Source organism: Vipera berus, assembly GCF_964194415.1.
Source record: "Vipera berus genome assembly, chromosome: 1".
In the NCBI taxonomy this organism is placed as follows: Eukaryota; Metazoa; Chordata; class Lepidosauria; order Squamata; family Viperidae; genus Vipera; species Vipera berus.
In genome coordinates, this window is record NC_138202.1 from 307488383 (window position 1) to 307514572 (window position 26190).

The following is a 26190-nucleotide window of genomic DNA, read 5'->3' on the forward strand; positions in this document are numbered from 1 at the left end:
TCTTAGTTGGACTGTATGCTCCTAATCAACAACAAGCTGATTTTTTTAGTTCACTCCATACAAAGCTTACTCAATTGGATTACAAATCGTTTATTTTTATGGGGGACTGGAATGGTGTTTTGGATGTACAGATGGACAAGGCTGGTTCTTTTAAGCGTGCTTCGAGTCATGCCAGATTGCCTAAATCTTTTTTTGAAATGAAGGACGACTTGGAATTGCGAGATATTTGGCGTGACATACACCTATATGAAAAGGATTATACTTTTTTTTCTGACAGACATCAATCTTTTTCTAGGATTGATTTTATTTTGTTAACTAATGATTTTTTTTCTAGGATTAAGAAGGTAAAGATTTGTGCAAGAACTATCTCGGATCATAGTCCAGTTTGGTTAGAGATCAATAAGGACAATAGGGATAGGCGCTCGTGGCGCGTAAATGAGAATTTGTTTAGAAATCAGAGAAATGTGGAAGAATGTAAACAGCGGATGAAGGATTTTTTTGAAATTAATATGAATAAGGATACATCTATGGACATGGTTTGGGATGCTAGCAAGGCCTACATGAGAGGGGTGTTGATATATATGAATAATAAATACAGACGTACTTTGGAAGCCAGAAGGAAAGAATTGGAGAATGAAATTAGGGAAAAAGAAAAGGTCTTAATTTTGAACCCATCGGATGTGAAGACTAAGGAGGTTATTAAGCTATTAAGAGGACAATTTGATAAATTGATGGCTGATCAAGTGGCAACCAACTTGCGGTTTGCTAGGCATAATACTTTTTGCAATGCTAATAAGCCAGGTAGATGGCTAGCTTATAGACTAAGGAAAAAGCAAAGGGCTTCTAATATAGATAAAATTGAACATAAGGGAAAGGTTGTGTTTCAACAGGATCTTATTAAGGAAGCCTTTGTGGATTTTTATTCTAAATTATATGCTAAGGAGAAGATTAATGAAAAAGACATTGATGTATATTTGGAGAATGCTAGCATCCCGGTTCTTACGCAAGCACAAAAAGAGGAGATTAACCAGTTGATAACAGAAGAAGAAATTCTCATAGCAATTAAGGAATTGAAGTTGGATAAAGCGCCAGGTACGGATGGTTTGACTGCGGTTTACTATAAAAATTTACAAATGGAGTTGATAAAGCCGTTAAAGGAACTGTTTCAGACAATTCAGAGAGGGGGAAAGGTGCCTCCGTCTTGGAGAACTGCTTTTATCTCTTTGATCCCGAAGGAAGATCAAAATGCTACTCAAGTTAAAAACTATAGACCGATATCACTTTTAAATACAGATTATAAAATATTTGCTAAGGTGTTGGCTAACAGATTGATGAGGGTTCTGCAACAGGTGATTCATGGGGATCAGACTGGGTTTATTAGTGGTAGGCAAATGAAAAATAATGTGAGGCATATAGTTGATGTGTTAGAGTTTTTGGAAAGGAACAACCAGATCCCTGCGGCGCTAATTTTTTTAGATGCTGAAAAAGCTTTTGATCAATTGAATTGGCAATTTTTGATGAAAGTTTTAGATAAAATGAATTTTGGGGATAAATTTTTGCAACCAATTAGGGCATTATATCAAAAACAAACTGCCCGAATAATAGTTAACAATAGTTTGACTGAAGCATGTAATATTGAGAAGGGCACAAGGCAAGGGTGTCCGTTATCGCCTTTACTATTTGTGTTAACATTGGAGATATTACTAGTAAAAATACGGAGTTCGGAAAGAATTAAGGGTATACAAATTAGAGATCAGGATTATAGATTGAGGGCGTTCGCAGACGATCTGGTTGTTACAGTGACCCAGCCAGAAAATTCTGTTGTGGAGCTGATGGAGATAATAATGCAATATGGGAGGGTTTCTGGATTTAAAGTTAATGCACAAAAAACTAAAATTCTGGCCAAAAATATGACAGTATCGCAAAAGGCTCTTTTAGAAGGATTAACTGGATTTGAGATTGCTAAAAGGGTCAAATATTTGGGGGTGTTTTTGTCACCCTCTAATACAAAGTTATACAAAAATAACTATGAAAAACTATGGGGAAAAATTCAAAAAGAAATGGAGAGTTGGGAAAAATTGCAATTGTCTTTGTTGGGAAGAATCGCAGCAGTGAAAATGAATGTCCTGCCTAAATTTTTATTCTTATTTCAAATGATACCGGTTCTTAAGAAAGATTCTAATTTGGTAGAATGGCAACGGGGTATCAATAAATTTGTTTGGGCAGGGAAAAGGCCACGAGTTAAACTTAAGATTATGCAGGATACTCGTGAAAGAGGTGGTCTTAAAATGCCCAATCTTAAATTATACTTTGAAGCTGCTGCGTTAGCAGGGATAAGTGATTGGATTAATTTGACACAAGAGAGATTATTAAATCTTGAGGGCCACGACTTGTTATTTGGCTGGCATGCATATTTGTTGTATGATAAGAAGGATAATGTGTTTAAAGTGCATATTTTAAGACAGGCATTGTTGAGAGTTTGGAAGAAGTATAGATACAAGTTAGACTGTAAGATACCATTGTGGGCAATTCCAAAACACGCAATAGAAAACATAAATGTTGGTTTCAAACATGACGTGACCACGTATAAGGAGATTTTAAGCTTGGAAAGAAGTGTATGGTGTTTAAAATCGTATAATCTCTTGCGAGATGAGAAGATTGTTCAAACCTGGTTTCAATATACTCAGTTACGGGCCAGGTGGAAAGAAGATCAGAAAACTGGTTTTGCAATGACTGATGAAAATTTGATAAAGCAAATTAGAAATCAGGGTCCAGCACATATCAAACGGATATATCTTGCATTGATAGAAATTGATTCAGAAACAGAACTGGTTAAAGATTGTATGATAAAATGGGCCCAGAACACCCAAGAAGTTATTACAATGGACACGTGGGAAAAGATCTGGGTGAGGAACGTAAAATTTACACAAGCTCAAAACTTAAGAGAGAACTTTTATAAAATGTTTTATAGATGGCATTTAGATCCTAAAAAGCTTGCAAGTATGTATCCGAACTATCAGCCAAAATGCTGGAGGTGTGGTGGTGAAGATGCAACATATTTTCACATGTGGTGGACTTGTAAAAAGGTCAAGGCTTTTTGGATAAAAATTTGGTGGAATATGCAGAAGATCTTCAAGCAAAAGATAAAGTTTTGTCCACAATTCTTTTTGTTGGGTATAATTACAGATGCTAAAAGGGACGCGGTGGCTCAGTGGGTTAGGACGCTGAGCTTGTTGATCAGAAGGTCGGCAGTTTGGCGGGTCGAATCCCGAGTGCCGCGTAGCAGAGTGAGCGCCTGTTACTCGTCCCAGCTTCTGCCAACCTAGCAGTTCGAAAGCACGTAAAAAATGCAAGTAGAAAAATAGGGACCACTACGGTGGGAAGGTAACAGCGTTCCGTGCGCCTTTGGCGTCTAGTCATGCCGGCCACATGACCACGGAGACGTCCTCAGACAAACGCTGGCTCTTCGGCTTTGAAACGGAGATGAGCACCGGCCCCTAGAGTCGGAAACGACTAGCACGCATGTGCGGGGGAACCTTTACCTTTTACCTTACAGATGCTACTGTTGTGGACACTAAGTTGATGTTAAATTTAATTACAGCAGCAAGACTTTTAATAGGTCAGTATTGGAAGAAGGAGGAACTGCCGACTATAGAAGAATGGACTTTAAAGGTTTCTGACCTGGCAGAAATGGCAAAGATCTCGGCTTATTTGAAAGATCATTCGCAAGAACGCTATATTATGGAGTGGAAAAAATGGATTGAATATATCCAGAAGAAATATGGGACTAAAAAGTTTCATTTAGCATTTGAATAAGTCTTCCTTTCTATTTTCTTTTTTTTTTCTATATGAAATATTAGTATTGTTTGTAGTTATCTTATATTTATTTATTTATTTATTTTATTGCATTTATATACCGCCCTTTCCCTGAGGACTCAGGGCGGTTTACAGGGAGTTAAAAATCAACCATACAAAAGTTAAAACCCAATTTAAAAAATATTAAATCAACCCTGTACTATTAAAAACCCCAATTAAAATAAATATCTCCTCAGCCTGGGCCCGAGAGCTCAAAGAGCCAGGTCTTCAGGCCCCGGCGGAATGATCGGAGGTCGGGAGCAGTCCTCAGCTCCACCGGCAGCTGGTTCCAGAGGGCAGGCGCCCCCACTGAGAAGGCCCTATCCCTGGGTGTCACCCGCCGGCAATCTCTTACCGGCGGGACCCTGAGCAGACCCTCCCTGTGGGAGCGCACTGGGCGAAGGGCGTTTGATGCCGGCAGCAGGTGTTCCCTCAAATACCCCGGACCCAGGCCATGTAGGGCTTTATAGGTGATAACCAGCACCTTGAATTTCACCCGGAGGGCAACCGGAAGCCAATGCAGCTCGCGGAGTAGAGGTGTTACATGGGAGTATCGGGAAACCCCCATTACAACTCGCGCGGCCGCATTCTGCACCAGTTGAAGCCTCCGAGTGGTCTTCAAGGGCAGCCCCATGTAGAGAGCGTTACAGTAGTCCAAACGGGAAGTCACAAGCGCATGAGTAACTGTGCGTAGGGCATCTCGGTCCAGATAGGGACGCAACTGGCGCACCAGGCGAACCTGTGCAAAAGCCCCCCTGGTCACGGCTCCTATGTGATCTTCAAAATTGAGCCGTGAATCCAGGAGGACGCCCAAGTTGCGAGCCCTATCAACGGGGGGTAACACCTCACCCCCCATCGTTAGAGGTGGAATAACTTGGTTAACCCGAGATGCCGATATGCACAGCCACTCAGTCTTGGCGGGATTGAGACGAAGCCTGTTTCTCCCCATCCAGACCTGAACCGCCTCCAGGCACCGGGACATCACGGAGAGGGCATCACTGGGTTGGTTCGGGGTGGAAAGAAAAAGTTGGGTATCATCAGCGTACTGGTGATACCCCACCCCGAAGCCACGAATGATCTCGCCCAGCGGCTTCATATAGATGTTGAACAGGAGAGGCGAGAGAACCGACCCCTGAGGGACTCCACAAATGAGAGGCCTCGGGGCGGATCTCTGCCCTCCCGTCAACACCGACTGCGAGCGGCCCTGGAGGTAGGAGGAGAACCACCGTAAAACGGTGCCTCCCACTCCCAACCCCCTGAGACGCCGCAGCAGGATATCATGGTCGATGGTATCGAAAGCCGCTGAGAGATCTAATAGGACCAGGACAGAGGAGCAACCCCTGTCCCTTGCCCTCCAGAGATCATTCACCAGCGCGACCAATGCCGTCTCCGTGCTGTGTCCGGGCCTGAAACCCGATTGGTACGGGTCCAGATAATCAGTTTCCTCCAGGAACAGAGGGAGCTGATGCGCCACCACACTCTCAACAACCTTCGCCAGAAAGCGAAGGTTGGAGACTGGACGGTAGTTGTCTAAAGCAGCCGGGTCCAAAGCAGGCTTCTTGAGAAGGGGTCTCACCACCGCCTCCTTCAAGGCGGCAGGGAAGACACCCTCCTTCAAAGAAGCAGTTATTACTGCATGGAACCAGCCTCGTGTTCCCTCCCGAGCCGCATAAGCTAGCCAGGAGGGGCACGGATCCAACAAACAGGTGGTGGTGCTCAGTCTCCCCATGATCCTGTCCACATCATCAGGGGAAACAGGGTCGAACTCAGTCCAGATAACGTGCTCAAGACCGCCTGATTCCTCCACATCGGACTCTGCCCAGTCAGAGTCCAGGCCGGTCCGAATCCGAGCGATTTTGTCCGCCAGGTGATGACTAAACTCCTCGGCTCGTCCCTGCAAGGGATCCTCTCTCACCTCCTGGTTAAGGAGGGAGCGAGTCACCCTAAACAGGGCGGCCGGGCGATTATCTGCGGACGCGATAAGGGCGGCAAAGTAGTTAGACTTCGCCGTCCTTATCGCCGCAAGATAAGACCTTATAAAGGTTCTTAACTGCAATCGGTCGGAGAGTGATAGACTTAAGAATTTATTGTTGGTAGCATATGGATGTTTATGATTGTTCTTTGTTTTTATACCCTGTACTTAGCTCTGGGAAGTCGGGGGGGGAGGGGGGGATTGTTAAAGATAAAATGTATTTTAAAACTTTTCAATAAAACTTTCTATGTTTCTAAAAAAAACTAATAAAAAAAACAAATCTGATCTTGAGGAGATTTGGGAGTACATAGAGGGAGAGGAGAGAAACAAGCTCTTCTGTAGGCAATTTAGCTTTAGGAAACATGATTACTGTACTATCCCCCAAAAAAATGATGAAGAAGAAATCTGCCAGTAAAGCAAGTTCTGCTTAAGGTTCCCCTTTTAATAGCTTTCTTTAAAGAGAACCAACTGATCTGAAACAGCTTTCTTTGCACTTTGATAGCCACTCTGAGAACATATACTCAAGAAGGGTATCAGTACTAAATCACAGACATTTTTATGTAGTGCTTGAAGGAAGGGGCGGAGGGGGATAACTTTGGAGCCATAAATGCTCTAGGGGCAAAACAGTATTCAGATATGAATGTGTGCCAATGTGAAAACCTATATTTTAAGAACGCTTTTGGATGAAGAAGCACTCATTATGCACAGGCATGCCTGAAGCCAATACAACACATTAGAAAGCAAGCAGGAAAAAGTTTTGGGAAGGCAGAAGTCTGCTTCATGAATGCCTCATTTCAAGAACTGCAAAGGCTACATTTTAAAAATTATTTGGTAGGAAACAAGCACCAATGTGTGTGTGTGTGTGTGTGTGTGTGTGTGTGTCTCCATCCCAGCAGTAATTTTGAAGTGGAACTGGAATTCAGTGGAATCTGAAGCCCAGGAGCAGGAAAGTGAGAGAAGACAAGAGTTCCTGCAAAAAGAGCAATACAATAATCACAATCCCAAAGATGCTTTTTCAGGAGGCAACTGGACTTTTTTGTTTTTCTTTGGAGACCTCTCTGCCTTGTGAAAAGGCATCTTTGGGATAACTGTGACCTGGATGACTGAGAATCTCCATAGACACACTAATCACAAGACCTACAAAGATGCAACTATTAAAATATATAAGAAATGGGGGGGGGGGGTTTAAGGGATTTGAGCCAGCAAAAAATCAACTCAGTTCTTTTATGGAAGGGAGCACAGAGGTCTACAGTTATTTTCAATGCAGTGGAAAGCCTTTGTATTAAAGTAATAGTAGTCCTCAACTTACAATAACAGTTCGTTTAGTAACCATTCGGTTACCATGGCACTGAAAAAAGTGACATGGACGTTTTTCACTTCACAGTGTTGCAGCATCCCCATGGTCACGTGATCAAAATTCAGATGCTTGGCAACAGATTTGTATTGACGATTGCAGTATCCGGGGGGGGGGGTGTCATGTTATTACCTTTTGTAACCTTCTGGCAAGCAAAGTCAATGGGGAAAACAGATTCACTTTACAACCATGTTACTAACTTAACAAATTCAGTGATTCACTTAAGAATTGTGGCAAGAAAGGTCATAAAATGGGGCAATTGTCTCACTTGGCAACAGAAATTAAAGTTCAATTGTGCTCTTAACTCAAAGGCTATCTGTGTATATTTTTTGTAGAACTTTTTTTCTCTAGTATTCTTTCTGCTCTCTCTCTCTTTCCCTTTGAATCAGTCTTGACACCAGGCAACTGCCTGGACAAGTCTCTTCTTGGCATGGTTTATTAGAAACAGTTTACCATTGCCTATTTCCTAGCCATGGCAAATCTAGACAGCACACTAAAAAGCAGAGACCTCACCCTGTCAACAAAAGTGCGTATAGTCAAGGCTATGGTCTTCCCAGTTGCAATGTATGGCAGTGAAAGTTGGACCATAAGAAAGGCTGAGCGCCAAAGAATTGAGGCCTTTGAACTATGGTGCTGGAGAAGACTCCTGCGAGTTCCTTGGACTGCAAGGCGATCAAACCGGTCAGTCCTAGAGGAGATCAACCCTGACTGCTCTTTAGAAGGCCAGATCCTGAAGCTAAAACTCAAATACTTTGGCCACCTAATGAGAAGGAAGGACTCACTGGAGAAGAGCCTAATGCTGGGAAAGATTGAGGGCAATAGAAGAAGGGGACGACAGAGAATGAGGTGGCTGGATGGAGTCACTGAAGCAGTAGGCGTGAGCTTAGATGGACTCCAGAAGATGGTAGAGGACAGGAAGGCCTGGAGGAACATTGTCCATAGGGTCGCGCTGGGTCGGACACGACTTCGCAACTAACAACAACAACAATTTCCTAGGGCCAAAAGAGAGGGACTGGCCCAAGGTCACCCAGCTGGCTTTGTAACCAAGGTGTGACCAGAATTCACATTCTCCAAGATTCTAGCTTGATGCCTTAAGTACTATACCAAACTGGCTCTCTTCTTCACATAGTGATTTCATAATCAAATTACTGACTGCAAACTTTTTTGAGCAATGCTTTATATATATATACCCCCCATACATGCACACAATTATTTCCAGAGCTGTTCTGGTAGTTGACAAGGTAAGCACACCTGACATGGGAATTCGTGTTCAACTTTATCATGACCCCATTTATTGTTCATTAAAAGAAAAAAAAAATATGTACATTCTGCTTTTTTCTTAAAATCAAAGCAAGACTAAAATATTTTAAGTCTCCAAACAACCAGAAAACAGAGGAAGCCAGAAAATCAAGAAACCATAGGGAAAAAAACAAGCAGATGTCAATTTCCTGCAGACAGCCTTATCTAATCTAGCCCCTTCCAGAATTCCAGTCGTTGAACTGCACTTCTTTTCATCCCTAACATTCATGTTCTTATAGATATTACAATCCAAAATGTGCAAAAAGTGGGGAAGTTACTTTAGCAACTGCAGCATGGAGCTTTAGAAAATAGTGCTCAGGTTCAAATGCCATTTTCACAATATACAAAAGTCAATCAATCCTTTTCCTCTATTCACATCTATATAGTATTAACAGACTACTACCAAGTGACATGAACTACCAAAATACAAGCTACAGCTTAACAGCAAGGCTTGTCTCCATTCCCTGTCTGATTGCACAACTTCTGCACTTTAAACAAGAGACTTGCAAAATTCTATACAGGATAGTAAGGATATGAATGTTATTAATAGATTAAAAGGTAACAATTATAATTGGACCTCATTTTGAGCTACCTATTTTTTCTCCATTTCCAATGGACCAATATAAAGGCTGGCCTTATTCTATTCTATAATAGGGTCCATGAAATAAAAGAAGGGATGGATATATTTAAATGCTAAATGCATTAAGGGGAAACTCAGTAAAAACAAGGGTTGCAATATTTCTCATAAGAAAAGCTTCAACAGACTAATGTCTGTTTCACTGGAACCACAAAATACTATCCTGGATTATGGATACAGAGGGATAATTGAAAACTATGATTAAACTAGATTTATTAAATAAATGATTTGTGTTTATATATACACTGGTATAAAGAAGCAAACTACAGACACTAATTCACAATGTGTTTTGTCACTGTGGGCTATGTTGTTTGCAAAGCAGGCCTTTTGATTTTGCATGTTATGCAAACACATCAAAATGTAATTCATTCAATAAACTACATGGCTTAATCTATTGTGAAAATCTAGCCAGTAAGATCAGAAGACAAATAGACATGACAAGTTATTAATAATATCCCAGCAACTACTGGTACTTAGAAAGTCAATTGATAGATGATGTGATTAAAAAGAAAATGGGATCCCACATTTGGGCACAAGGAAAATCTCAATATTCAAAGACTCACACATGATGCAACAACACGCTTACAAATCAACACACTCTCTAATACTTGCGAGCATTTTAATATTTAAAAGTAGAGTTAAAAGTGCATTTTTGGAACCCCTGCACCACTTACCTTGTCTGCTAGAGTTCCAACTCTATCCCTGTCGAAATCTGTACTTCTTCGAAATCATAAAGCTAAAAACTCGAAAACGTGTCCCAAGTTGCTAACCAGCTTCTAGGCGGCAGCAAGTATTTAAAAGACGATATTAAAAGTTTAACAAGGGGGCTGTATACTGACACAGATGTAAGGCTGTGGCTTGTGCATAGCGTGGTGGGACAAAACTACGGCTGCGATGAAGCTGCTTTCAAGGCACCGTTAGCGCCGTATCTGGGCTATGTCCCAAGGAACGATTGGTGGCGATGTCCTGGAAATGGAAAATACGTGCCCAAGGCAAGCCTCATCCACAGCTAAAAAGTCTGCCCACCGTTTTAGGTAAATAAAGCCCTCCGAAGCAGCTCTTTGCGCCTCGGGTTCGGGACTCGTTCCGGGGTAAAGGATCAACGTTCCAAAACTGAGCGACTAGCCCAACCGAAAATAAGAGGGGGGACACGGACTGGTCAGTATTCCACAGCTATTTCTAGGTCTCTTAAAAATAAACCAGTCACATCCAAGAAAAATAGTGTTATCTTTATCCCTGTTTTTCTACCGTTCATTGAAGAAGATGAATTTTGTTTTCCCGATCTCTTCATTGTCTTTCTTTCCTTCCCCCCCCCCGCCCTTCCAGAGACAATGGCATCTCCTAGAATGCTGTTTTATGTTTGCGGAAGGGCTTCACGTTCAGTCGGATTCCTCTGGGTGGCGATCGTGTGCAGTATTGAAGCTGTAGTTGCGCCGGAGGGAGGCTGGACGGGGAAGCCTGTGGTTTACCAGGCACTGAGGAAAGGTACAAGTTTAGGTAGGGCTACAGACATCTGGAAGATTGCCAGACCGTAGCAAAGAAATACAGAGAACTTTTCTGTTACCATTTAGTGATCGTCGGGTGATTGCATCCCAGATCAAGATAATCCTTCCTTTGGCATACAGAACTTTTAAAAACGGGCTGTATTGTGGACTGAGTGTTAAGCAGACAGTATGGGCTGCGTTATCAAAAAGCTACGTCTCATACTTGATTTAACCGGAATTTAATCAATTGATTTCACTCAATGATTCCGGTTTTCTAGGTCTACATAACACCCTGAACCAAAGATGACCCACAGGTTTTGCTAGACTAAACTATGCTAGACTAAATTTATGGTAATTTGTGGTTCAGATGGGAATCACAGATCATGTATGTTAAATGCTTCAAGGACTGTAGCAAACACAGTGGTTAATTCTGAGAATATATTATATGCTAGATTATAACAATCTGGGCAATATAGCACACAGTATATTGTTCTCCAGATGTTACAGTAATGAATTCCAGCTCTCATTAGCCTCCATCCCACCAATACTAAGGATGATGACATTTACAATCCAACCATTTCTGTGGGGAAAATTACATGTTCTGCTCTGAGCTCTCAGATTTCTTTTGCTAGAAAAAGAAAGTGTGTATTTACCAAATTATGTTACAGTATCTAACTACTACACTACAGTAACTTACTTTCTATGTAAACATTTTTTTTCAGATGTCCCTTATTTAGTAGTCAGTGATTCTACTTTAGTTGATTCCTAAATGCAGTAGCATTTTTTCAGGTTTGCATAGAAGCCTGAAAAAAGAAGTTTCAAAGAGTAGCAGAGTAGCAAAGTTATCTGCCCGCACAAGGTCAGAACAATCTCTTCCTAACCATATTCAAAAACTACATAACCCTGAAAATTATTTGCCTTTATATTCATTTTTAAATAACAGCTTATTATTCTAAGTTAATAATATGGATGTAAAGGATTGTGTTCTCCAGGAGCAAGAAAATAAATGTTCACTCTTTGTAGTTAAGATTTCTTCTATCAATTGAAATGGTTTGTGTTCAGGTGTGATAGGGATTATTGTCTAACATCTGGTAGACCATGAGTTTTCCATGTGTATTGTAAACCTACAGTGCAGAATTTGAGTTAAGACTTCATCAGATAAAAATAACTGGGGGGAAAAAACCATGTTTGAGGGGGAAAGCCTTACTGGGCAGGTGTTAGCCATTTAAAGGTAAAATAAATTATGAATAAGCTTACATCTTATATTTTGGTTTCAGTATTGTTCAAAAATCTAGGACACAAATTAAGTAACAATTTCTAACAGATTCATCAGAATTGCTGCAAACCCTGTGTGAAATAACTTTGTAGAATTTCAACATGTAATCAGCACAAGTGAAGTATTTAGAAGCAGAGGGAGTTACAGGAGTAAGTTTGTACAAATAGCACCTCAGCAATAAATATGGCAAATACAGTAGGGGAAAGTGAGTTTCTCACAATATTTGTATTATAAAATATTTGTAATGGACAAAAAGAGTTACCTTAAATAACAGGAGGAAGACCAAGACAATGGCCAGATAAAAGATAAAAGAAATCTGAGCTCAGAGCAGAACATGTAATTTGAGAAACATTTCAAACATAGCCCTCCTTAATTCTCATGAAGACAGTAGAAAGGAGTGGGTGGAGGCTAAAGTAATATTTAATAAAAGTAATATTGACTTGTGTGTCTTTGGTTTCCAAAGTCCTCTACCTTGGAGGACTGACATCTGTCTGTCTAGATGGGGGGGACTTCCTCCCTCATTGTTCCATGTGCATTCCTCCAGAAGCTGCCTGTCAGTGAAAAATGATGACCACTGCAAAGAGAAGTGTATTGTTCTTTTACATTTAAGAGGGAGGAGGGACAAAATTGAATTATCTGTTGAAAAGAAAGTTGGAAGTCATTTATATACTTCTTAAGTATAGTTTTGGATTCCCCCCCCCCTTTTCTTGCACTTTTAATTTCCTTTTAATTTCCTTTCTTTTGCTTTGTCCTTTGTTTTATGAAAAAGGTTCATAATAATTAAAAGAAGTGTACAAATTTTTGGTTAAGGTTATATGATAGTTATATTGTAGCTCTCTGATTTTATTAAGTTGACCCTACATTCCAGTATTTTGCAGGAAAATATTCTTTGTAGCTGCTTATTGAATGCCAGGTATAATTTTACATAGCTAGCAAGTCTTTTCTTGTTTATATTTCAGCCCCAAATTTCATAAGCTTCCTTCATGGAACTGTTGCTCATTTGCCTTTTTGTATGCTTTTTTCTGCACCTTATCCAGCTCTTGTATTTATTTTTAAATGCAATGACCCAATCTTGATGCAGTATTCTAAATATGACCAGCAATAATTCAGTTAAAGATATTGCAATAGTGGTAGATCCTTTCCTAATAATTGCCTGTATGGCTTTTGTATTTTTGTGGAATGTGGAATGAAACTTCAGTGATGCTATTATTAGCCTGTAAACTAACATTCAAGTGTGCATGTTGGTATCTGCAATGGTATGTGGGAATGACTTTGGGGGGACAGATGAGCCCCAGATTAGATAATAGTCTGATAAATGAAATCTGAGTCCAAAGGAGGGATTGGGGTGGAAAAAGCATCTCAGAAGGGATCTTCCATACTTTTCAGGAAAGTGAAACTAAGGGAGGCAAGAGACAGTATTTTCAGACTCACAAAATTCTCTTACTGTAACCTTACAGTAAAGGTAGTGTTAATACTCATGGTTGATACTTCTTGTCTAGACTACCTCGAAAGGCTGACAATAACCTGAGTAGAGAAGATCATTACTGAATTGAAGCAGATTAAAAACAAGGCTAGATTGACAGGTTATGTGCCTGAATATAAGGCAGCTTTCTAAGCCACACCTGGTCCCTACCTCTTTATGCACATAGAACTGACTTTTGACCAAGGCAGTCTGATGTGACTGTCTATCTTGGAACTTGCAATGAATCTGTAAAACACATTGGCTTCTCCTATTCAACCTAGCAGGCATGTTTTCTGATACATGTAAAGAGCAATAACTCACAAAAAGAGAGCTTGCTCTTTAGAAAATATTTTAGAATGTTATTGTTTGATGTTATTGAAATGGCTAGTTTATATTATTTTGTATAGTTGAGGTTTGAAGTTGATACCCTATTGCACCAAAGGAAGTCGGAAGTCAATGCCTTTTTTCTCTCCCCCCCCCCCCATCTCACTTCTCTACTCCCTTTTCCCTTCCCTGTCTTTTCCACTACTGGTATTTACTTTTGTATTTCCATTGTATCGTGTATTGTAAACCAATAAAACTTTGAGTAAAAAAGGGAAAATATTTAAGAATGTGTATTTAAAATATATTTTCTGCTTGATTGATCAGAGACAACCATTTAGCCATTTGCATTTTACACACAATCAGTCTAATGTATTCATTCAACCCTTAAATCTAAGCTTTATTCTGTACATAACATTAGAAAAATGATTTTGCTGAAATGAGAATATAACCAGTTCAGTTCATTGTCTTCCTTTTGTTACCTTTTCAGAAATAAATCTCATTGCATTTGTTAGGATTTACAGGTGCTTGGCATTAGTGCAGCCTCTTTTCGGGTTTTGTGGCACCTGTAGACCTCTCCAACTACTTGTGTGAATTTTGGTGACATGTTTACTAAAAGTTAGTGATTTGTATAATTTGCAAATTAATTTGCAAATTTTTAAAAACAAAAACAGTCCTGACAGTTATTCCCCAGTTATCCCCACCTACTTTATATCTTCATCCACCATTGCCACTCCACCTGCTGTTGGCGACTAGTCTAGATCTACTCCACTCTTTTTGGCTGTCAGACATGCTTCCTTCCTTGTACAGAATAATTGCTATTACTTTCTAAGCTAAAGGAGATCTTCCCCAGACGATGAAACCATCTTGAATGATCTTCCATTGAGAGACATTGCTGACAACAATGTCTCAATGTGAGTATCTTTCCCTGAGCTACTGAATGTCACATTGGAGTTGCTTTTAGAGTTTCTGAAGTTTGAATAACTTCAGTCTCCATGCTGTAAGGAAGGGGGCTAGCGTAGCTCATGTCTTTGTGGCCTGCATGACAGTTATTGGACTAGTTGAAAGCAACTGCAGGACCAAAACTATTGAGAGGAAACATGCTGTGTGCTTTTTAACACAGGACAAAAAGAAGAAATGAGCCATTTTCAGGTTGAATTGTATGCCAGCGGTCCCCAACGTTTGCAGCTTGGCGGCCTGGCTGGGCGGGGGAGAGGGAGGGGAACTGGGCCCCATGAGTGGTGGGCCAGTGCGTGTGCCTGCACAGCTCCGCTCATACAAGAGAGAAGCTTTGAGGCACCACTCACACAAGTGGGGATGCACACTCGCCAGCCTGCCAGTCATGTGGCCCGCTTGCAAATAGGCCATGGCCCGGTAGTGGGCCATGGCCCACAGGTTGGGGACCCCTGTTGTATGCCATCCAAGTTTGGGAAAATCTTGGAATAAGTGAAAGTGGCATTAGTGAGAACTAAGCACCTTGTTATAAAAATAGCAGAATCTGCCGTTCACTCAATAGCATTCTCTTTAGGACCAAGGAAAATGTCTCAGGCCTACTGAAAGTGTTCTTAATTCTTCAGAACTCTTCATTAGCTAAGTGTGGTAACATTCACAGAATTAGAATAGTACTCAAAAGTCCAGTTGTTCCTACACATTAAGGATTTCCATTGTAGAGTAAGACTCAGTCATGAGGATAACGGAGAAAATAGGCTAGTCTTCCCCTCCCCAGAGTGATACAAGTAAGTACTGCATATTCTACTGCATATTCTATCAAATATGCAGAGTATCCTACCAAAAGTATTGCCCAAGTCATGTTTTAGAGATTTGCCCCTCCATATATCAGCTGTATCCGGCTTTGCTTTTTATCATGCCTGTGCGCCAGAAGTTGCAGCTTGTTATTTAGTGCCATCTTGAGGTGAAAGATATAATCATTGCTTTAAAATTGATGGACAGTGTCTTTGAGAAGTTTTTCACAAATATCCAGCATTGCTGTTTATTTGAAAGCTTTTCTTTATTTCTGCATATCTTTACAGACTTTCAGAACCTTTGATTTTTTGTTTGTAAAAGTCTAATCTAGCCTGCCTCATCTGGGTTGTCTATTGATACACTGGACAACCAAGCCTGTAATTCCAAGACAAGATGTCTGTGTTAGCTGGGCATAATAAAAATTAAAGTCCAACAGATCTAAAGGTTACTAGATTGAAAACAGTTGCTCTAATCTGCAGCTGTAAAAAGAACAAGACTGGGACAGGGAGCTGCGGATTGCAAAGAAAACTGCATCTCTTCCCCATCCCAGTATGTCTTTGAGGGCCCCCTCTGCCCAGAGAGGAAGAGGGCTCACCCATCAACCACCAGTGCGGCACAGCCAATCTTATCTGACCAGCATGGATCTGACTCACTCTCTCGTCCTTCCCTTGCTGCCTGCTGCCATTAAGAGATTTCAAATTTCAGCCTCTGTTCCAAAGCAGCCAATCACCATTCCCCCATTAGACTTTGCCACCAACTGATTGGGTGCAGCAGTGGAGTGGGAGTGATTTCCATCTTCCTGCCAGATTTCCCATTGATTTTGCTTGTGGGAAGTTGGCAGGCAGCATCAGAAATCACTCCTCCATAAGGCACTTCTGGCCATCATAAATTGTCATACACATGCCCTCTCTAAGATCCCATGACTACATTTTGGGCTCATGGCAACTAGTTCACACTTGCAGCTGGTTGCAGTGTTCCTCAGTCATGTGATAGCAATTTGTGATTATTTTTTTTGTCATTTTTTGGCAAAAAGTACCCATTCAGAGGAACGAATTTGGACTTATGCCTGCATGATTTACTTAACATTTTGAAAACAGTCATAAAATCATAAAGTGTGGGTGCCTTGACTTATGACAGTCATGAGTTATAACTAAAATTCCAGTCCCAATTGGAGCCATAAGTTGAGGAATACCTATTGTCGTGGAAAAACCCAATGGAAAAGACAAGAGACAGCAACACAAAACAATAATTCTTACTTTAAGATTCAGAGGTTTATTTTGCTAATGATTTGGAACATGGCAAGCATAATAACACAACATCACCTACATTAATAAGTGAGGACCATATGGCATAGCAGATTCCAAAAGGACAGCTATAGGCCAATGGCAAATCAATCAGGTCCAGTCCCAACCCTTTATACCCTTTCTCGTTCTAAGACTGTAGTCAGATGGTCCACTGACTTTTGCTGACTTTTTACTGACCTCCTGCTGATCTTCTGCTGAACATAACTTTCCACATATTCCATGTACATTGGAACCTGCATCCATCAGCTACTTTCAGTTCCCTATTTCTTACTGTTCCAGTCCTTATCTTCTAAATATATTTGAAACAAGGAAGCTTAGCAAAATCATATTAAATAAAATACAATTGCAAACTGCAAAATTAAGCATAGCACAGACTTTGGTTCAATACTTTGTCCATGAGGCCTGATTCAGTCTACCTGGGCCTAAACCTTGCATAAAAAAGCAATAGCCAATATTTTCATTTTCCACACTATAAATAAATTCTGGAATGCATGAAGCTCACACAGAATCCACTTGCCCATTGGAATGTGAGCAGGGCCTAGACCACAATCTCTTTTGCTTGAGAACAATATGCTTTAGGAACAGCAGTTGGAAAAATCTTTCAGGGAATCCTGCCGATCATTACTGGAGTTTTCAATAAACATTAGTTCCTTTTATTATTTATTTGGTGTATAGCCCATCTTAGCCTAGAGATGCCCATGAAAGATATATATTTATAATCATGAAGGTGTAATGATTGAACTGTTACAACATAAAACAAATGCAGTTCAATTCATAAACAGACTATTAAAGTGAAGGTGTTTCACTGTTTGTTATATTAGTATTAGCTTATACAATAGATCCTCCTATGGTATTTTTTCTTGATTTCCCCCTAAAAAGATTGGTTTATATATTGATTATTTATTTAACCAATTTATATTTCTACCCAGCCCATAACATGGCTCTGAGTGGTAGAACCAAAAACAAAATTTAACCAAGCACAATCCAGAAATAATAACAGTAGTAATGTTGATATATATGGCAGTGTGGTCTAAAACAGTCCAATTTAATCCATAAAGATCAAACAATCCACCAAGAGAACTGATTTAACCTCTCAGTACATGTACCTGAGGATTAGATATTTTGATCTAGCCAAAAGTAACCATGCACTTTTTATATCCCGTAATTTTGATTTATTTTAGATTTTGCAGCCCATTTTCTTCAAGTTCATTTACATTTGCAACAGTGTCTTTCTGAGGAAGGAATGGGATATTGTTGCAATTAATAGACCCATATCTTAGCTGCTTCATTTCTAGGTGGTATGTTTCATTTGATGTGGTTGTCTCCTTCATTTCTGACATCTCTTCACCATCTTCATCACTTTCATTTTTCTGGAAAAATTATGCATTGTAAAAACAAAATATATTCTAGAAAGTCTTGATGGAGGGAGGCAAGAATGACTGATAACCACAGGTTTCCCATTACTTTTCTTCTCAGATATGTTTTTAATAGGATGCTTTTGTAGAATTTATATTATGTGTTTTATTAGACAATGCTGATTTAAAATGAAACTGAACATGCGTTTGATTCATGCATAGATAACCAAATCAATCCATAGTCTAATTAATGTGGAAAGACTTGAACTTAGTGGAATAGGGTGGACTATGCACTCAAAAAAGTATCAGCACCGAGATTTTCTCTGCTCCTTCAAAATGAAGCATACAGAATGCCTTAATAATACTGTATGAACATTATAGAAAGAACACACAACTTTTTGGGTATGTCTGCATTAGTGTTCTCCATCAAAGGTCTTCTTTTCATAAGTCACCTTAATTATATGATTTTTTTTCTGATCCCATATATTACATTTTTGGAACATTGACCATGGCTACTCTATGGGGGTTGATCTTATGGGTGCGGTGAGGGTGGAACGATCTTCTATTAGATTACTAGAATTAATATAGAAGCTCTTTTTTTAAAAAAAAATATAGAACAATCAGTGTCGGTTATCCCACTTGGTACAATAGGATGGATTTTCCCTCTATCTGTCATCTGTGGAAAAAGGGCCATTGTTATTGTCTGATTGTACAAATACTTCTGGGTTTTACTGTTAACATAGCCAAAGTTTCTATGTTATGATACTCAAGGATCCACATTCACTGTTTTTTTTAAAGCCAGGTTTTACTTTACTCTTCCTAAGCTAATTGCATTTGTGGCATATGGTTCTAGCTACACTATCACATGGTCAGATTTTAAGTAGCTGAGCCTCCAATAAAATACCAACTTTATAGAGCAAACAGGTTTCTCAACATGACCAGCTAAACAGTAATTTTGCTCTGAATTCTCTGAAAGTTATTAAAAGAAAAAATTGTTCACAAGGTACAGTTTTAGCTTACAAGGATCAAGATTCTGGGCCATGAATCAAAGTACTATGTAGTACTTTGCAAAATACCTGATTAGTAATGTTAGAATTTAAGCTCAGATTTCAATTCAGTGATTGATGAGTAGTTTAAGGACAACAGGAAGCATATATTAATATCAGGCTTTTTTTCCCCTTGAAAACTGGATGGGAAACAGTTAATCCGAGAATGAGAATATAACATCTCTGACATTTATTAGATGGAAAATAGGATAACAAGAATTCTAGCAAATCTATTTTTAAAATGAAAATATATTAGAAATTTAGGGCAAAATCCCTCATTCGTTTTCTCTGTTTTTTCTAGTCAGACAGCTAGAATGATCCTTCCCTTCCCCCTCGGTTGAGTGAGGGCTGTCCAGTTTTAACATAGATGGCCTCTTTGACCCCTCTTTTCAAACTAGTGGTCCCCTCTGTCCAGAATATGGACAGTTTAAACCCAAGAATACATTAAGGCAGAAGCTTGTCCACCCCAAGGATAAAACATCCAGACACAAACCGAGCAATGTGATATATGACGTGCAAGCATTAACATTATTTAGGTGGGTCAGCCTCTTAATAGAGCTAAAATTAAAAATCATTACATCATCCCTTCTGTTTCATTCCAGGATTTTGGGAGCCCCAATACTTCATATTTCGGGTATAATACAACTTAAAATTTAATCCCCAAATCTTGGTGGTCAACAAATTGCTTCATGCCCTTACATTGCATTTGTTATATTTACCTTGTTTTGTGTCCTGTAGTATTCATCCACTGCATACTGATATTTAGATTCATTGAGTCCAAGGAATGTGACAAATTTCCCACCAAGAAATTCACAAGCTGTTAAGGATATTGGGGGAAAAAGTAATTTGAACAAGTCATAGATTTTTGTGTGTGCAGATATGCAAATGTGTATGTGGAGTATGGATATAATCAGAGCATCTAGTAGTAGAGAGTGTCCTGTATTAGTCCACAAATTCTTTCCTATCACATGCAGTTTACTTTCTGGTTGTTGGAAGAAGAAAATAAATTCTATGGCTGGGGCACAGTCCATTATTAATTTCTTTTTTTTATTGAAAAGTTTTAAAATACATTTTACCTTTAACAATCCCCCCTCCCCCTCCCCTACCTATCCCTCCCTACCCCTCCCCCCCTTTCCCCCCTCCCCCCCCCCCCGACTTCCCAGAGCTAAGTACAGGGCATAAAAACAAAGAACAATCATAAGCATCCATATGCTACCAACAATAAATTCTTAAATCTATCACTCTCTAGCTCATATAAGATAACTACAAGCAATACTAATATTTCATATAGGAAAAAAAAGAAAAAAAATAGAAAGGAAGACTTATTCAAATGCTAAATGAAACTTTTTAGTCCCATATTTGTTCTGGATATATTCAATCCATTTTTTCCACTCCATAATATAACGTTCTTGCGAGTGATCTTTCAGATAAGCCGAGATCTTTGCCATTTCTGCCAGGTCAGAAACCTTTAAAGTCCATTCTTCTATAGTCGGCAATTCCTCCTTCTTCCAATATTGACCTATTAAAAGTCTTGCTGCTGTAATTAAATTCAACATCAACTTAGTGTCCACAACAGTAGCATCTGTAATTATGCCCAACAAAAACAATTGCGGACAAAACTTTATCCTTTGCTTGAAGATCTTCTGCATATTCCACCAAATTTTTATCCAAAATTAATTTCTTTATAAAGGTGTAAGAACATAGGTTTTCTCAGGAATTGCTGATGACGTACTAAAAATTCTTATCTTACCAGCCTATCACTTACACTTAAACCCCACACACACACACAACAATATACTTACCAAAAAGTGCTGTGGCTACAATTTGATGTACCCAACTTTGTAGGTAATTACCCCAAGAGAGATTGGCCTGTGAATAAAGCCAGAGGTCTGTTGGTAACAATACGGAGACTCATCCATAGCTGCTACAAAGCAGTCATACTGTGAGGATGCATTTCAGATCAAGATCATAGGTTTCAGTTGCAAAAAGAGAAAGAGGAAGTTATTGCTGTATCAAAACTACAATCAAGTGGTCACTTTTGCTGAAATTTCATTCTTACATTATATAAAGAAAAGCATCACTTTCCTGAAAAAAAAAATCCCGAACAAAAAAGTAATACTGTAGTAATAGGGCAATTCCTTCCCCTCCTCCCACCCTACCAACATTATTTGTCTAGCTTATCTTCCCTTTTTATCCTTTTTCATGAATAAACAATAGCCTCCTTGTGCCCGTGAAATAGAATGTCTATAAAATAGCAGAGTTTCTAATGAAAGGTAAGTGGGGCCAAAATAAAACATTCAAAGCTATGAATTAATATTTAATATTACATGAGTAAAATATATCGCCTTTATCAGCAGCCAAGAAATCCAGCAGTTAGACATAAAGATTTTTGCAGACAATATACTTTCATATAGTTTTTTTTCACATATTTGAAAACATGCACATCATTTATCATCTAGTGAGGTACTTAGAAACGATATGTGAAAGGTCCACAAGCTGATTCTAAAATATTTCTGAAGTTCATCTCATTTACTTCATGAAAAATTCTTAGCATTTGTGTTATTGGGGTTGGTCTGCTCCTTTCTTTTCTTTCTTCCCTTTCTAAAGAATGAGTAAAAAACTAACTTTTTCAAATGACAGTAACAAACCCCAGATTACAGGAAAAACTTTCCTAGGTGATTGCTGCTGAAATGATCAGCAATTGTGTTGCTGTTGATTTTCAGTGATAAAAAAGAGGAGGATCCATAGTTGCACTAATGTCTCAGCAGCCATTCAAATAGTTACTACTACTACCAGTGCTTTTTTTGTATAAGAAAAAGGTGCCGGAACTCACACATGTCATACAACCCGCCTTGCCTATCCTACAAGGTTCCATCCAAAAAAGGTGCCGGAACGCCGTTCTGGGCGTTCTATGAGAAAAAAAGCCCTGACTACTACTATTAATCCTCCTCCTCCTCCTCCTCATCATCAACAACTCACAGTGTCAAGTAATGGCTTCTGATTGCTTTCCTCAACATCTTCTTCTTCTGAACTGCACTCTTCCATCGTTTCACCATTTGCAAAATAGATGATCTTTCCAGGAGATTCATTTTCCTTTCGAGTATTATCTCCCAGTTCCTTTCTGTCATTCACTTCCTCCTGTTCATCAAAAGGAAAATCAACTCAGCCAAAACAATTTTAGGAAAAGATGAAAACTCTGATTTTTATTTCATCTTCTAAAAATAGAATAAAAACATCATATTTGTAGCTCAGGGTTGAACTGTGGGGTCCTTGGGGCTCTTTGATCTTGGTTATTTTCCTCCAGATGTTTCATTACCAAACTAGGTAACATCATCAATGATGTTATCCTATCTCCTAGTTAGGTAATGAAACGTCTGCCAAAAAGAAAAGAAAAGAAAAGCAACCAAGCTCAGCGACCACCAAGGACCTCACAGAATGAAAACAGACATGTTCAGCTTTGAAAATTTCATTTGATGGCTTCTAAAATTAAACCAAAACCTCTGAAGCAAGTGAGGAAAGTCTGATCTAAATTTTGTAAATATTGTGTTGAGGACATTGAGCAACGAAAAAAGGAAACACATTAATCAATTAGGTGAGAAATAAGAAAGAAATTAGCATGAACAAAATATACGCTTTATTATATCATAAATCCCAATTTCTTCATGCTGTTTTCTCTCATTCTTTTAGGGTGTGTTTATATGTGTTGTTCCTGGAGATTTATGTGTATTCATTTGTTCTTTCAGGCCTCTAACAAAGAGATACTCCTTTGAAATAAGTTGGAACCTTTGGTATAATAATATCATCAATTGTTATGACCATTAGAAGATGAAACTATCCATTTTAATGTGAACCAAAAATCAGATTTACTATTTTGGCATTGATTTGTTATATTATGTACAATAATGCTTGAAAATAAGGAGGGTTAGCTATATGTACTTTTACTGTTCATTCCAGATGGGCTGGTAAATCAATACACACACATAAAACTTCCATTGCTCTCTCATTTCTCACACACACCCCACAAAAAAATCAAGAGTAAATTCTGTTCTTTGCACAATGTTGAAAAAGCTTGTGCCAAAGGATTATTCAGATACTCCTAAGCCAAATAGTGTCCTTATGATTAATATGTACTTACTTGCTACCCATCATGATATGACGCATATACAGTACACAAAAACAATTGTAAGCATTCCAGTTAACTTTCCTTATGATTGAAGGCCAAAGGAAACGAGAGAAAATGAAGCATGCTTGATTCTTCATCTCTAAATCCATCCTTCAGCTATATTCAGCTTGTTTCAAAACAATGCTTAACTATCAGCAGTAAATTTTCAATCCCATTAAGGAAGATTGCACATCAGCACACATTTTAATAATTTTATGCATTTTTGTTGTATAATAACAGGTTTCCCCAAACTACAAATGTATTCTTCAGCATTATCTTTCAAGTCATTGTTGCACCAAAGATTATAAAGTTTTTGAAAAACACAAAGAATTTCCTCCTGTATCGACTTTAAAGCAATCAAGATTTGAAAGAGCAGAACAAGAACTCACCTTTAGAGTTTTTTTGGTATTGTCCATCATGGAAATAATATCTGATTAAAATAATGCTGAGATAGGAGATGTGTAACACATCACTGACAGTCGATGCAGAGAAATTTTGGAAAAAAAGAACATTTCAAAGGAGGCCAGCTGAAAAAAAGCAGTATAATAGACCAGGCTATCCCTTTGTCAACAAGGGTTGGTCAGGTTTGAAATGTGGGCTGGACTTTCTCCTCTTCCGTAGTTTAATTACCAAATCTAAATATTTATAGTGATAACCAGAAAGCTAAAGGAATGTAAAATGAGACTTTAAAAAATGGCTACACATGATTACAATCAATACATTCCCATTTTGGGGAGCTATCTTCAGCACCTTGTTTTCTATGGTCCATTCCCCCCCCTCCCCACCGCCACAGCCTTTTTAAGTCAAATGCTTGTGTGGTTTAGAAGTTCCGGGAGTACAATTCTTTTTCAACAGGTCTAATCAGCCACAAACAAACACTGCACTTATGTTGAAAAGCCACATTACCTGGAACCGTAGATGCTATGCCATCTATGGGCTGCTTTATAGCATTGCCATGTCTTTTAAGACATTGTGACATAACTTGCTGCGTGCTAACTTCTTAAGGTGACTGAGGGAACAATATAAGAAGAGAAAACAAGGATGCTGGGGAGGAATTTTAAAAAAAAACCAATATGGCACAATATGTAGCAGGGCTCCAATCATATGGTTGGGGTTGCCACATTGATTTTTTGGGACCCCTCTCTGCAAATACCCTAGAAAAAAACACGTTACTGTTTGCTGTGTGCAAATTGAGAATAAGACACGTGTGTCTTCATATATATTTCCTTTTTGATATTTTCAATAGAGGGCAGTGATTGAAGGGGTACCCCACTGCAAAGTTAAGAATTTTGGATGCAGCTGCAAATAAAGATGGACTTGTTGAAGTTTTTCTACCAATCTCTTTGCATTTATTTCCAGATAAGTGTCATGAAATAAAAAAAACCCTTGAGTTCTAAACCATTCTATATTCTCTCTCTCTAACATCATTTGTTTCTTCTTCTCTCCACATTATGACTTTGATCCATGAAAGCTTATGCTGTAATAATAATAATAACAACAAGAATAATAATAGCAGCTTGTGCCCCAAAACATTGGGTTTTAATAAACAAATCTCACAGTGCAACAGTGCCCTGTGGAGAAACTAAAACAAAGTATACATTTGTTTTGTTTGATTTTTCAATAGCCCTCCAATTAATTCTTTCTCCCTTCTATAGCCCTTCAATAGTAATAATGACCAACCATAAATTGGTTACCCACTGCAAATATATGAAGATTGAAAATGAAAAAAATGATTTAGCATTACACATCAAGTCCAATGAGAATGGTTTATGTGAAAAGAATACATCAGTTCTGGAAAGAACACTATGCAGCATCAGAAATTACAAAACACAGGTCCCAAAGGTGTTTTTTCAAAAGGCAACTGGACTTTCTTGTTTTTTCTCATCCAAAAAGCTTCTTTAGCTCTAACTGAATGGATTCCCAGAAAAATTGCAGGTTACAGGAACCATTTGCGCTTCAGTTTGAGATGCAGACAACACAGACTAACCCCCAACAGCCTACACCTCTGTTCAACTGTGAAGGGACACAGGTCAGAAAACATCCTGCAGAAAGTACAGCTCCACAACACAGTCCTTTCAGCAGTTCCAAGAAGGCTCCACACCCATCTGCACTATTCAGGTGACCCTGAGGACACAGACAAACCCCCAAGTGGCCTCAATGACTCTCTAAAACAGGGCTTTTCAACCGGTGGTACACGAGCACCTGGCTGGTGGTACGCGGCGTCGCCTTCCTCCCCCCCGCTCCGCTCCTTCCCATCTCGCAGAAAACATGCTGCTTGGTGGCCTGCAGGAACCCTACCGAGGGCGCTGCGAAGAGCACAGGCGCAGAGCGAGGCCCCGCCCTCCCCAGGACTCATTGTGCAGCAACCGGATTGACTTCTTCTAATGCAGGATCCATGTCGCCCTTTCCCCCCTCTTCTTACTTCACAAGCAAGCACAAGCCTGAAGGGGACAGAGCCATCCACTCCCTCAGCAGGTGTTTGAAACCATTTGCATCGTGGCCCTGAGCGCCAACCTCACAACCGCCCTTCTTTTCCCTTCTTTCATTCTCTCTGTTGCGGCCTCACTCTCTTCCATCTTCTTTTCCTCTCCCCCCCCCGCGAGCTTACGATACCTCTCACAGCCCTCATGTTGCCTCCCGGGGCTCGAGACTTTTCCCACTCTCCTCTTCCCGAGGTGCCCAGTTTTACAGAGGGGAAAGCAAAGCAGCCAGATGGCGTGCGCCCTCCCCGAGGACTCATCCTCTGCCTCTCTTGAAAGACAAGGGTTTCTCCAGCAGAACAAAGCAGAGGCAAAGACGCCTGCGCTCCACCGCTGCGGAAAAAGAAGCACCGCATTTCCCACCAGTGGAGGCAGTCCGGGTCCTGCGAAAGGCCAAGCAGGAATGAAGCAACCCTCGGGTCTGCGCTGCAGAAAAGCCG

At 39.6% G+C, this 26190-nt stretch overlaps 2 protein-coding genes across 3 annotated transcripts in view; both read right to left on the minus strand.

Moving 5' to 3' along the window:
• The window catches only part of DISP1 (dispatched RND transporter family member 1), a gene marked incomplete at its 3' end in the record, with an annotated part of 78449 nt that extends 68260 nt beyond the window's left edge, over window positions 1-10189 (minus strand). Inside the window, exon 1 of one of the 2 annotated variants that reach the window (XM_081313719.1) lies at window positions 9792-10189. The remainder of the gene's footprint in view (window positions 1-9791) is intronic. The other variant, XM_081313721.1, reaches the window with a different exon arrangement.
• A 6476-nt stretch (window positions 10190-16665) lies between these two features.
• On the minus strand, window positions 16666-23842 carry FAM177B (family with sequence similarity 177 member B). Its single transcript, XM_081325860.1, has 5 exons — window positions 23660-23842; window positions 22088-22246; window positions 20911-20977; window positions 19828-19925; window positions 16666-18077 (listed from the first exon to the last, which is right to left on the minus strand). Exons 1-5 carry the CDS (start codon window positions 23687-23689, stop codon window positions 17880-17882), a joined length of 552 nt encoding a protein of 183 aa, XP_081181986.1. The 5' UTR covers window positions 23690-23842; the 3' UTR covers window positions 16666-17879.
• Between the last annotated feature and the right edge of the window lie 2348 nt (window positions 23843-26190).

Excerpts from the sequence above, each read along its gene's own strand:
- FAM177B (XM_081325860.1), bottom strand. The coding sequence starts at position 23,689 with ATGATGGACAATACCAAAAAAACTCTAAAG. Across the intron at positions 20,978-22,087 it reads AGAAGCCATTACTTGACACT|GCCAATCTCTCTTGGGGTAA; the intron begins GTGAGTTGTTGA and ends CTTTATTCACAG. Across the intron at positions 19,926-20,910 it reads TGTAGCCACAGCACTTTTTG|CTTGTGAATTTCTTGGTGGG; the intron begins GTAAGTATATTG and ends TATCCTTAACAG.